The sequence below is a fragment of the Conger conger genome, chromosome 6, assembly GCF_963514075.1.
Source record: "Conger conger chromosome 6, fConCon1.1, whole genome shotgun sequence".
Lineage (NCBI taxonomy): Eukaryota > Metazoa > Chordata > Actinopteri > Anguilliformes > Congridae > Conger > Conger conger.
Window position 1 is genome coordinate 34,872,042 of NC_083765.1, and position 12,575 is coordinate 34,884,616.

At 47.6% G+C, this 12,575-nt stretch overlaps 1 protein-coding gene across 1 annotated transcript in view; it reads left to right on the top strand.

The window, feature by feature from the left end:
- The first annotated feature begins 993 nt into the window (after window positions 1-993).
- The window catches only part of bcar1 (BCAR1 scaffold protein, Cas family member), a 100,512-nt gene continuing 88,930 nt past the window's right edge, over window positions 994-12,575 (top strand). Inside the window, exon 1 of the mRNA XM_061245820.1 lies at window positions 994-1,505. Coding sequence (XP_061101804.1) covers window positions 1,494-1,505 — 12 coding nt within the window. The 5' untranslated portion in view covers window positions 994-1,493. The remainder of the gene's footprint in view (window positions 1,506-12,575) is intronic.

A 12,575-nucleotide genomic window follows, 5' to 3' on the forward strand; every position in this document is an offset into this window, starting at 1 on the left:
TTGCACGCCTGAACTACCCAGAGCAGCCTTGCCAGGGTTATGATCCGTTCATCCAATTCCAGCCTTGTTCTTTCTCTGCTGCTTTGCAGAGACCTGGCTCATGGATAAGTGGTCATTTATATGGTATCATGAGCTTAGGTAGCACAGAGCTGTTTAAGTTTGTGGAACTGAAGCAGACTGTGGAGAGGATGCCCATATCGTCTCACAACAGCCTCTCAAAATGCACAGGCCATCTTGGCTACTCCTGGTGTTTGCTTTCTTCCACTTTCTTGTGGTAATGGAATATACTGCAATATACATATTGCATATATATTTTTGGAGAAAATAGAAATATATTTCACAGCAGTTTTGGTAATGGTTTATATTACAGCCTGTTAATTACATTGCATTTTTCTGTGTACATGCCAGATGCTTATTAGGTACCATATTTGAGATGTAAGTACTATGAAACAGGTTGTAAAACGTATTTACATAGTTCATATGGTACTTAATGACTTTGTATCATAGTACTTACCACTGAAATCGAAGTAGTTTCCTAATAATTAGACAAGTAGCTATGTACTTACCTAGTAAATACTAGGCAATTAACAGGCTGTAAAATAAAGCATTACTTCAGTTTTAGAAAGCATAAGCCTATTGCAAAACTATTGTATTTTTATATATTGCACTAAATTCAATTTCCCTGGGTGTTATTGACACCTCAGTGTAAGTTATGTATGAAACAGTAATTCAATACTACAATGTGTGGTTTAAATAGATCCGTTGTATTTACTGCAGCCTTTCCGATTTATATCAATCTCCTGATTACTGCAATGAGTGCCGGGCATAGAAATTATAATGCACACATTCTTTAAAAGGGTTAGTAAGCCGAAGAAGAGTGAGTTGTCGCACCGACAAAAATGAAAACCTTGCCCTTTAAGCTGCTACCTCGCAGAGCTCTGTTTTCCAAGCGCCTGCGCTCCCCCCTCTGGGATACCACCCCTTTAAGCCCAACTTGCTGATTCCATCATTAGCGCGAGAGAGCAGCTCTCCCTCTCGTTCTGCAACAGAGTGACATTTACAGCAGCAAATCTGGGAATCAAAGATCTTTCGAACACCCAACGCAATCGGCTCTTGGAGCGTCAGCTCAAAGGATCCCGTTCCCCAAAGTATCTGAAACCGGTGAACATAAAACCGCAAACCGAGTGACATTTTCAAGAAGGAGGAAAGTCTGTTTTGCGGAGCGGAGATAAGGGGGGCTCCGTAAATACCACTTAAATGCACTGGACTCTGCGTTTGGGAGGCTGCTTGTAGGTGCCTGGAAAGCATCAGAACCGTTAGAAAAATTGCATTATTGGATTCGACGTGGATACAGAACAAAACCAATATGGAATAGAAACCGACACCATAGTTGTCTGCGTTTGAAGAGAATAGCGGCTTTTCTGTTTAAACGCCTGAAGAAGAATTGCTCCTATCAAGCATAACGTAGACCCAAGCACCACAGCTACTGTAAAATGTCTGTCCCGGTAAGTAAAGATGTAAAATTTCCGCCTGACTGCACCTCATAATAAACACGGGGTTCGCTAAATGCCTACTTACCAGAATGAGCACTCACACAGATGTGAAAGATGGAATGTTGTGTGTGATTTGTATGACATCTAAGGAAAGCAATATCCTAGTGTTATTGCATTTGTAATGATCTTAGCAGGCTACCTTATACCTAAGCTAGATGCCAGTCAGTCATCAAGATGAAGCCGTGCAGCTACAAGAGTCGAGTTTTGAGGTATTTAGAATGTTTTCCATTTCCTTGTAATCCGCAGAGAGCAAAGCGGAGCGCGAGCTCCGCCGCGCGCCGCTAGGTTGGCACACTGTCAAAAATCCAGTGTAGCGCAGATGTAGCTGGAAATTTTCATTCAAGAGTCATAGTAGAGTTGGATATATCATATATTAGTTAACTTGTGAACTGAAGAAGCGAGTCTAGCTGTGGCTACAGTTGTAATTCAGATTGCTATTTGCTTTAACAATCAAGAATACCATACATGTTTAACTGCCTTTATCCTAATGAATATAGTGTTATATGCAAATGGAATTGATTGGATCATAATACACGAGAGTTTTTGTACAAAGTATTAACACCAGCCTAAATCTGCTCCTTGGAACTTATGAAATTAGAACAGTTAACAAATGCATCTTTATTGAATTTGTGTGTGTTTTCACAAATGTATCACTATGTCACTGTGTGTTATATTCGCCAAGTAAAGTTGTCTTATGTTGAGTGTAAAATAATGCACTGTGTGCAAAAACATGCATTATAGTGTACTTTAAACACATCCACCAGCTTTTAAAGTGCAAATAACTAATGTACTGTATGCAAAACAATGCTTTATTGGTTAAACGCATCAGTCAGCCTTTAAAGTACAATAGAAAAATACTAAACTCCATGACTTCATTAAATGATGTGCAAAGAGCATGGCTTTCTTTGATTAAATCCCTCGAGAATAGGCAACTAAATAGCCACCCCTCATCCTCTCAGAAATCCCTTTCATGAAGTTCTGTACTTCACGTGATTTGTTTTCCATTGTTGCTCGTCTTCACATATCTAACGGCTTGTGCTCACGAGTTTGGCACAGTGTCAGCGCCTGATCACCCGGCCTCCCTTACCTGTTATGAATAATCCGTTTCTCTAAAACAGTAAACTGTTTTACTTCAGTGTACCACCGATTAAATCTAGCGGCATATTCATAGCCGCAAAAAATCCCAGTTATCGTATATATCCTCCCTTCCAAAGGTAAAGCCAATGGCTTGACATGTAACTTGCGTTTCACCACGCATGACGCAGCAGTAGATGATGCATAGCTTTAAGACACGCTTGTGTAGGTTGCCTGAGGAAAGCATTGTTCCTTTAACCTTGACATTCTCCATGTTATTCATGCACTCAAAGCTGCATAACACGGCGTGTTAGAACACGGTGTATTAGAATGCGCGCAGGCATGTTGTACTGGTGTAGTAGTAAGCGATAAGTGTTCCTGGATCAATCCAAGAAAATCTGATGTACGAGATAAGATTCGGTGATCGTGAAGAACTGTCATGAAGAGTTCAGAGATCATCGTGCCAAAATAGAACGCTAGGCTCATGTCAAGGGTTTGAGTGCAAGAATGTGTGACTACACTTGAAAGAACGCACAGGCTGGTTTTCAAAATAACGCCAAGTAGGCAGTCGATGATCTGGCGCTCTCTACTTTTTTCCAGATTACCTTGATCTAGTGGCGAAACACAGGCAAGCGCATCTTCGCACCTGCAGAAATTATGCCTGTAAGCACATCAGCTTGCACCTTATAGGCAAAACGGTTAGGTTTTGGATTGTAGTAAGCTTATCTTGGATCTGTTTTTCGGTGCCGGATTGCCTGCAGTGCTGATTTTAACCTAGACCAATGCGATCATTAATCATGTAGAATCCTCCCAATTAAATAGGCTGTCACATTTTTACAGAATATTGACGCCGGCCATCAGTGACCTTTTGAATGAACAGACTGGCACTTTGTGAATTAAAAAATTGTGACATGTAAAAATAAATCAATGGAAAAATAGCCTACTGTGAGACTTCTGAAACTCTGGCCCTTGTCTGAGGAAAAGTATCCCTCGGGGTGGCCAAGGTTAATTTCAGCTGCGTTTCTGTGTGAACGCTGATATCTTTATCCTCCTGCAGCGACATGTCCTGGTAATCTGATATGGCCAGGCACGGGGAGTGGGGAGATTGTGTTGCCCTGCGAGCTATGCATTTCCTTGACGTCTTTATGAATCGTCGCTGTATAATTTACAATAGGCTTGCGTATGATTCATTGTCAGTGGGGGTATTTCTTTTGCATTTTCCCTGGCTGTATTAAATTCCAGGAACCTGTCTTTACACAAAGGCTGTCTTTCGGTGCGACTCGACTGCAGTTTTGACCTTCCGCGAGAGCTGGTTGGGAGCGGATGTCCTTGCTCCCCGTAGTTCCTCCGCTGAGTCCGACAAACAGAAAGCAGATTGGCCGTCTTCGTGCCCCCGGGCCTCGGCAGGGCGTGACAGCTGTTCCCCGCGCGCAAGAAGCGGTAGCAAGTCGCACGCCATGCGACCGGTGAAGCCAGCATGAGGCTGAGAACAGAGCTTCAGCCCCGCGCGCGGCCAAGCTCGCTACCTCAGTTACTCACAGAGCTCAGCAGACTGTCCAAGTCTGATGAAAACGCCGTCGCTCTGGGCATGGACAGATATCATCGGGATTACGGGACGAACGGATTGATGGATTATTTACATAATCCCAATGCATATCCCGCTATAAACACGGCTATATTTGGAAAAACGACAGATTTCTTGTTGTTAATGTTAAGTATCTAAATACATTTACAGCTTGTACGGAGCTTGTCTAGGCGCTTTGAATGGATAGCCTTCAGTGCCAGACCAAACAGATGCCTGTGCTTGGAAGTACTGCCCGTTTCCATTTTCTGGCAGTGGAGTATCACCAGCACCAACACCACAAGGCTGATAACTGTGTAGCCTGTCCAGCTACTTCCCCAGCACTGGCCGCCCCCCGTGGTGCTGGCAGCCCGTGGGTGGGCCCGGTCCTCCGCCCCGGTCATTCAGGCAGTAGGTCACCCAGAGACACTGCCAGGCCAGGCCCATGCCAGAGGGTGCCCTCACTCTCCCAAAAAGGCATCTGTTCTGCGTGACCTTCCAGTTACCCCCCCACCCCCCCCCCCCCTCCACGACACCCTCCTGACCATGTGAGGGGGCAAAAGTGCTTTCCTTGAGGTGCAGAAGGAGTGATAGAGAGATGGATAGAAAGGAAAGAGTAAAAGGAGGAGCGATAGAGAGGTGGATGGAAAGGAAAGAGTGAATGAAGGAGCAATAGAGAGTGGGATGAAAAGGAAAGAGTGATAGAAGGAGTGATAGAGAGATGGATAGAAAGGAAAGAGTAAAAGAAGGAGTGATAGAGAGATGGATAGAAAGGAAAGAGTGAAAGAAGGAGCGATAGAGAGAGGGATGAAAAGGAAAGAGTGATAGAAGGAGTGATAGAGAGATGGATAGAAAGGAAAGAGTGAAAGAAGGAGCGATAGAGAGAGGGATGAAAAGGAAAGAGTGGAAGAAGGAGCGGAGCGGACAGGAGGGGCTGTTCTGCTGCCGGTTCCGCTGAGTGTTGGTGGGAGGGGAACGTTCTGATTTGAAGTGAGAAAAGGAATCAAGATCTAAGGAGTGTGGGGAAAAACACGGGGAGAAGGAGGGATGAGGAGAGAGGGGAGGGGAGCAAGTAAATGAAAGAGTGAGAAGGGTAGCGGAGGCCCGGAGAGAATGACAGAACGAGTCAGCAGAGAGAGAGAGAGCGATGTGAAAGGAGGGAGAGAGAGAGAAGGAGAGAGTGATGTGAAAGGAGGGAAAGAGAGAGAGAGCGATGTGAATGGAGGGAGAGAGAGAGGGAGGGAGGGTTGTGAAAGGATGGAGAGAGAGAGAGCGATGTGAAAGGGAGAGAGAGAGAGAGGGAGGGAGGGTTGTGAAAGGATGGAGAGAGAGAGGGAGGGAGGGTTGAGACAGAGATGTCCAGGGTCTGCTCTGTGGTCCAGTGCTCACAGAGCTGTGATTGTGAAGGCTTGAGCAGAGACTGCTGGAATGACATCATTGTGGCCCGCTCCGCTCCGTCTTTGCAAAAAAACCGCCTTGGAAAACATTTAAGCTCTTAGAGCAGAAGAAAGGAAGCTCCTTCAGTGATGACTAATTCTCACTTCTTTAACATTAGTGAAAGACCATTAAATCCCATCTGTGTGCTTGTGTATGCCTGCGTCTTCCCTCTCCGCAAACATTGAATCTAGCTCATTTCATTTTAAGCTTGTGTTTAGCCTTGAGCGTTAGTATCATCAGAGGTAAGAGATGAGTGAAGAGTCAGATAGATAGCTGCCTGTGAAGAGATGGTAAATATTGAAGTCGGCGTTAAAAGGAGAGGTAAATGTGGCGGGGGGGTACGTGCTGTTGCAATGCACTGTGGGAATAAGGGTGAGCCGTGAGAGTCCGGGGACGCATCGAAGGAGACAGGCATGAAGGATGTTGCGTGGGTCCAGCCCGTGTACATACATGCACAGAAATGTGTGACACACGCAGACGTGTTCTGTTATGTCCCAGGCATGCGCACAGGATCGCACACACACTCACACGCGTGCATATACACGCACACACACACACACACCGATACCCACATACACGCGGACACATGGATACATACATAGCAATCGGAGGGGTCTGAGGGTGCAGTGTGTTGCTGTTTAGATGGAGACACCAGGCACCGGGGATGGACAGTTTCGCCTGGGGGTGGAAGGAGGGGGGGTGTTGCAGTTATCCCCCACCCCCCTAGGGCACTGCGTGTTTGTGTGTGTGCGTGGGTGTGTGTGTGTATGTGTGTGGGTGGGGGGGCGGGCACTGCTTGTGTATGTGTGCGCGCGCACGTGTGTGTGTGTGTGTGCGTGTGTGTGCGCGTGTGTTTGTGGGTGCGCGTGCATGTGTGTGTGTGTGTGCGTGTGTGTGCGCGTGTGTTTGTGGGTGCGCGTGCATGTGTGTGTGTGTGCATGTGTGTGCGCGTGTGTTTGTGGCTGTGCGTGCATGTGTGTGTGCGGGTAGGGGCTGCACTGGGCTGTGGCTGAGGGGGCTGTATCAGTGCTGTCTGTAATATGGTCGTTGCGGGAGCCTGACATTTCCCGGCTGTCACAGATGATGCTCTACATACATATTCATGGCTGTCACCGGGGCAGGTGTCTGCATATCAATGACACCACTCAGGCCTCCTGGGTTATTTACATGGGTTGCCCCGGTTACCCACGCAAGCTATCTGCTCCGCTCATCACGCCTGTTCATGTGGCGCTCACTCTGCTCCTGGAGCCATATACAGGAAACATACTTACACACACACACACACACACACACACACACGCCCACACACATACATACACATACACACAGACACACCCACACACACACGCACACACACACACACACACACACACACACATACACTCACATACATACACATACACACCCACACACATACATACACATACATACCCACACACACACGCACACATACACTCACATACATACACATACACACACACACACCCACACACATACACCACACACACACACCCACGTGCACACACGCACACTCACATACACACACATACATACACATACACACACACACACATACACACACACACCCACACACCCACGTGCACACACGCACACTCACATACACACACATACATACATACACACACACCCACACACACACACTCACACGCAGTGCCCCCCCCACCCACACACATACACACCCACACATGCACACTCACATACACACACATACATACACACCCACACACACACATACACACCCACACACATACATACACATACACACCCACACACACACCCACATGCACACCCACACATGCACACACACATACATACACACACCCACACACACACAAATATGCACTCGCCATCTCTGCTTATACAGTATATGAATCAAGGTGTATGTACACACACAGACACGTACAGCTTGTCCGAGCTTGGCTCTCCCTCCCCAGATTATAGTGTGCCCTTGTACTGTGTACATCATAATTCCCAAGACCTTTAACACACGTGTTGGTTCACAGCTAACTCCTTAGCACAAATTATAATAATATATTTTTAAACTGTGACTGGTCTGTGGCACAGGTCTGTATATGAATATAAATATGCATTCGTGCGATGCACCACACTTGCAGTTTTTGTCTCCATTTCTCAGGCGCCTCTTATCCCACAGTGTTTTTCAGTTTTTTTCCCATGACCACTTGCTCCACCACATGACTGCCATTCAGTCTCCCACTGTACCCATTTATCCTCTGCTAAAAGGCTGTCTTCTCATTAGACCTGTTATTTCCTTAAATATCCTGCCTATTCTTTCCATTGTCTGCTTTTCTATAGCTTAGAGAGGGTTTATAACGCTTATGTGCAGGCCATTTTCCTAAGACCTACAAAAGATATTTCTGTAGAACAATGGGGCCATAGGGGGAAATTATGTAAAAGTAAATTCTACTGGGCTATTAGGAAGGTTTTTAATTTGACACAGAGTTGTTAAAGGGGTAGTTCACTTTCTGTAGTTTTTTGATGTTTCAGTTTTTAGTGTACTGCATGTTTTTGATTGGCCTGGGCAGTTTTTGTGACATTTTAGATACTTACAGAATTTTCTGACGACCTGTCAGCTCTATAATGCTGAGTTTCAAGCCATTTGAGGATTTGTGCTCAAAAGAAAGAAAATACACTTATGGTATTCAAAAACAGCTTGTATAGTGCTGCTATATTCCTAGATGCTATAGATACAAGCAGGTCAATTTGTAGCATATATTTTCGATTATGAATATAAATATCAGTTTTCATATATAATGCTGGTCCCTCTTTCCTTCTCAGTTCTCCAGCAATGTAAGTTCTCCCAAAGAAATCCTGCAGTAATCTTCATATTGGAAGCAGTGCCAAAATTTATCTGAGCACAGGTTGCACGGCAATAGGAAATTGTTCCACCCGAAAAATGAGATGAAACATGATTTTTTGAAGGGCAAAAAACACATATGTACAACCACTGGAGCTCGACGTGCAAGCTCCTTCTCCAGAAAGTGAACTACCCCGTTTATGTGTTGGATAGCAGAGCTGGAAAGTCCAGGGGTCAGAAAGTAAAAGTCCTGCCATGTGTTTTTTTCCGGATGATTTCACTAATTAGTTCTACATTTAATTTTTTTATTTTTTATTTTTTATTGTGCTAAAGCGCAAATCCCAGTGATTGGAAGAAAACCCTGGGAAGGACTTTTACTTTCTGACCCTGGATTTTCCACCTCTGTCAGGGCATGTGGCAGAGGCAGAGAACCTCACAGTGCTGCATACGCCAGGATGGGCTGAATTCCTGAAGAGAGGAAGGCTGAAATAGGTGCTGAGGAGGGCAGGGGGAGCAGGGTCTGTGTATAGGTGCTGTGGAGAGGAGGGGTGTGGGTGTGTGGGCAGAGGGGAGGGGTGTGGGTGTGTTGGGCAGAGGGGAGGGGTGTGGGTGTGTGGGCAGGGGGGAGGGGTGTGGGTGTGTGGGCAGAGGGGAGGGGTGTGGGTGTGTGGGCAGAGGGGAGGGGTGTGGGTGTGTTGGGCAGGGGGGAGGGGTGTGGGTGTGTGGGCAGAGGGGAGGGGTGTGGGTGTGTGGGCAGAGGGGAGGGGTGTGGGTGTGTTGGGCAGGGGGGAGGGGTGTGGGTGTGTGGGCAGGGGGAGCAGGGTCAGTGTGTGACGGTGTCTCAGCAGGGAGACACAATGGACAACAGCGGAGACTGTCCCACTCCAGTCAGGGAGAGAAGAGAGCTCCTTTGTGCCTCTATGAAGCACAGAGCACATATCCCAACACTAGCACTCCCTGAGGACCTCACTGTGCTCACTGTTTACTGCTGTGTGTGTGTGTGTGTGTGTGTGCATGTGTGTGCACATTGTCTGTGCTGTTGTTGTCACTGATTTATTTATCCTGCTGGCTCATGTCTGGATGTGTGTCAGTGCGTTTGGAAGCTGGGTTTAGATTCTTTCTCTTTCTCTGCCTCTCTCTATGTCTCTCTCTGTATGTCTCTCTCTTTCTCTGTCTCTCTTTCTGTCTCTCTCTGTATGTCTCTCTCTTTCTCTCTCTGTATGTCTCTCTCTCTGTCTCTCTCTGTATGTCTCTCTGTCTCTCTCTGTATGTCTCTCTCTCTGTCTCTCTCTGTATGTCTCTCTCTCTGTCTCTCTCTGTCTCTCTGTATGTGTCTCTCTCTTTCTCTCTCTGTATGTCTCTCTCTGTCTCTCTCTGTATGTCTCTCTCTCTGTCTCTCTCTGTATGTCTCTCTGTCTCTCTCTGTATGTCTCTCTCTCTCTGTCTCTCTCTGTATGTCTCTCTCTGTCTCTCTTTGTATGTCTCTCTCTCTCTGTCTCTCTCTGTATGTCTCTCTCTGTCTCTCTGTATGTGTCTCTCTTTCTCTCTCTCTCTGTCTCTCTCTCTGTATGTGTCTCTCTGTCTCTCTCTGTATGTCTCTCTCTCTGACTCTCTCTGTATGTGTCTCTCTCTTTCTCTCTCTGTATGTCTCTCTCTGTCTCTCTCTGTATGTCTCTCTCTGTCTCTCTGTATGTATCTCTCTCTGTCTCTCTCTGTATGTCTCTCTCTGTCTCTCTCTGCATGTCTCTCTCTGTCTCTCTGTATGTATCTCTCTCTGTCTCTCTCTGTATGTCTCTCTCTGTCTCTCTCTGTATGTCTCTCTCTCTGTCTCTGTACGTGTCTCTCTCTTTCTCTCTCTGTATGTCTCTCTCTGTCTCTCTCTGTATGTCTCTCTCTGTCTCTCTCTGTCTCTCTCTGTATGTGTCTCTCTCTGTCTCTCTCTGTATGTGTCTCTCTCAAGACTCTGGCTACTCCTGCTGTTGTGCTCAGCTCTTATTTTTCTGGAACGTTTCATTCCCCGTTGCCATGGCAGCCCTGTTTGTTTGTGTTGGGACTGTTCGGGCATTTGGGAGGGAGGCTTAGAGCGTGTGGTCAGGAGGGAGGATGAGGGTGGGGGGGGCAGTTGGGAGGTGCAGTGAGGTGTGAAATTCAAGCAGGTCCCTCCAATTTGAAGGCCGGTGTCAGTTTGCACCCCCTCCTTCAGCCTCTGACTCTACCCCATGACCTGCCCAGCCTGTTGGTGGTGGTGGGGGGTGGGTGGTCTTTAGCACCCTGCCAGCCTGCAAGCAAGGGGAACATGCAGATTTTAGGGGGTGTCAGGGTGCGCTTCATTGATATGAGAGAGATGACACACTCGCATTTCTTAAATTCCAATACTGTACCCCAACACCCAAACTCTGTGGGGCTCAGCTGTGATTTTGGCCCATCTCTTGTTTTCCTGTGTCTGCGGTCGGTCACCTCATAGGGAGGGAGTTGACTGTGGTCTGTTGGGACGGAGCGGTGTTTGGATCTGGGGGGGTGCATGTGGCTCAGCATCTGCAGGAGGAAGTCCAGAGGGACAGAGCTGAGGGGAAAGTGTTGTGCGCTGCTTTAATTTCTTGAGAATTTCTCTGTATTTCTGTTGTTTTTGCAGTGGAAATGCACAAAGAAATGTCCCAGCCTGGCCTCATTATCAGGGGCGATTAAATGGTGAACTCTTACTGACCCGGTTCATTGTTTCACTGTGCTGTAAATCTTATTCCTGCTGATGAGTGGTGGAGTTTGTGTGTGTGTGTGTGCGTGTGTAGGTTTGTGTGTAAGTTTGTGTGTGTGTGTGTGGTGGAGAATTGGTAACGTTTTGGATGCTTTAACTGACGTGCGATGGTGAACATCATCACTACGCCTCTTTGAAAGTGTGTGAGAGAGAAAGAAAGAAAGAGAGAGAGAGAGAGAGAGAGAGAGAGAGTGTGTGTAGTAATGGCAGTTCCCTGTGCCAGACCGCTCCATCGCCGGCTGAGGTGCGCCCCCCCCCCCCCAGTAAATCTCTCCGCTGATCTGCGTCTCTCTGCGTTGTCGCAGTATTAATGGCCGCCCATCGATCAGGGGCGCGTGTTTGAGTTATAGAAGCTGCGCGGATTGGGGGTGGAGGCAGGGGGTGGGTGGGGTAGCCATGCAACTCTGTTATCTCAGAAATGGGCTGTCGATAAAGGCAGCGAGGACGGGATTAGAGGCGCTGGAATGACAATCATTTGCAAAGCAGGAGCGCTGTCAGAGAGAGGATGAGTGAGTGAGGGGGTGGGCGAGCGGCCAGGTCAGATGGTGAGAGGGAGAGAGAGGGAGGGAGAGAGCAGGAGAGAGAGGGAGGGAAAGGGAGAGAGAGAGGGAGGAAAGTGGGAGAGAGAAAGAGGGAGGCAATGACATCACTCTGCACAAGCACAGCTGCAGTTCGAGTTTGGTGTGTTTCCGTTTGGAATTCACGCTGCATTCTGCCACTGCTCCCCTGCAACCCCCCCAATGAACCCTGCTGCTCCTGCAGGACCCCCCCAATGAACACTGCTGCTCCTGCAGGACCCCCCCAATGAACACTGCTGCTCCTGCAGGACCCCCCCTCTCTGCTGGGTTTCCAGAGGCCCCGCTGCGTGCCATGGCTGCTCTGATGCTCTGCTCTGATTCTCTGCTCTGATATTCTGCTCTGATTCTCTGCTCTGATATTCTGCTCTGATTCTCTGCTCTGATGCTCTGCTCTGATATTCTGCTCTGATTCTCTGCTCTGATGCTCTGCTCTGATGCTCTGCTCTGATTCTCCGCTCTGATACATGAGGAAGCGACATGTCCAGATACCGTGGTGGGCGTCGGAGCTGAGGCTGGAGGGAGGGGAGCGGGGGGAGGGGGCGCTCTGCTGAAAGTGAAGCGGAGCTGCTGTGGGTTACTCAGTGGATTGATGAAGCCATTGGACTGCATCTTTTTGTTTGGGCTGCTCTCCCTCCACACATTGTGCGGAGCTGTGTAGCCTACTGTCCCGTTCCACTGTCATCATCAGAGTGCGACACACCTATGACAACACTAGCCTGTCCAATCCCGATATTTAAAAAAACACCCCCTCTCTGAGCGGAATATTCTGGCCTCTCAGTGCTTG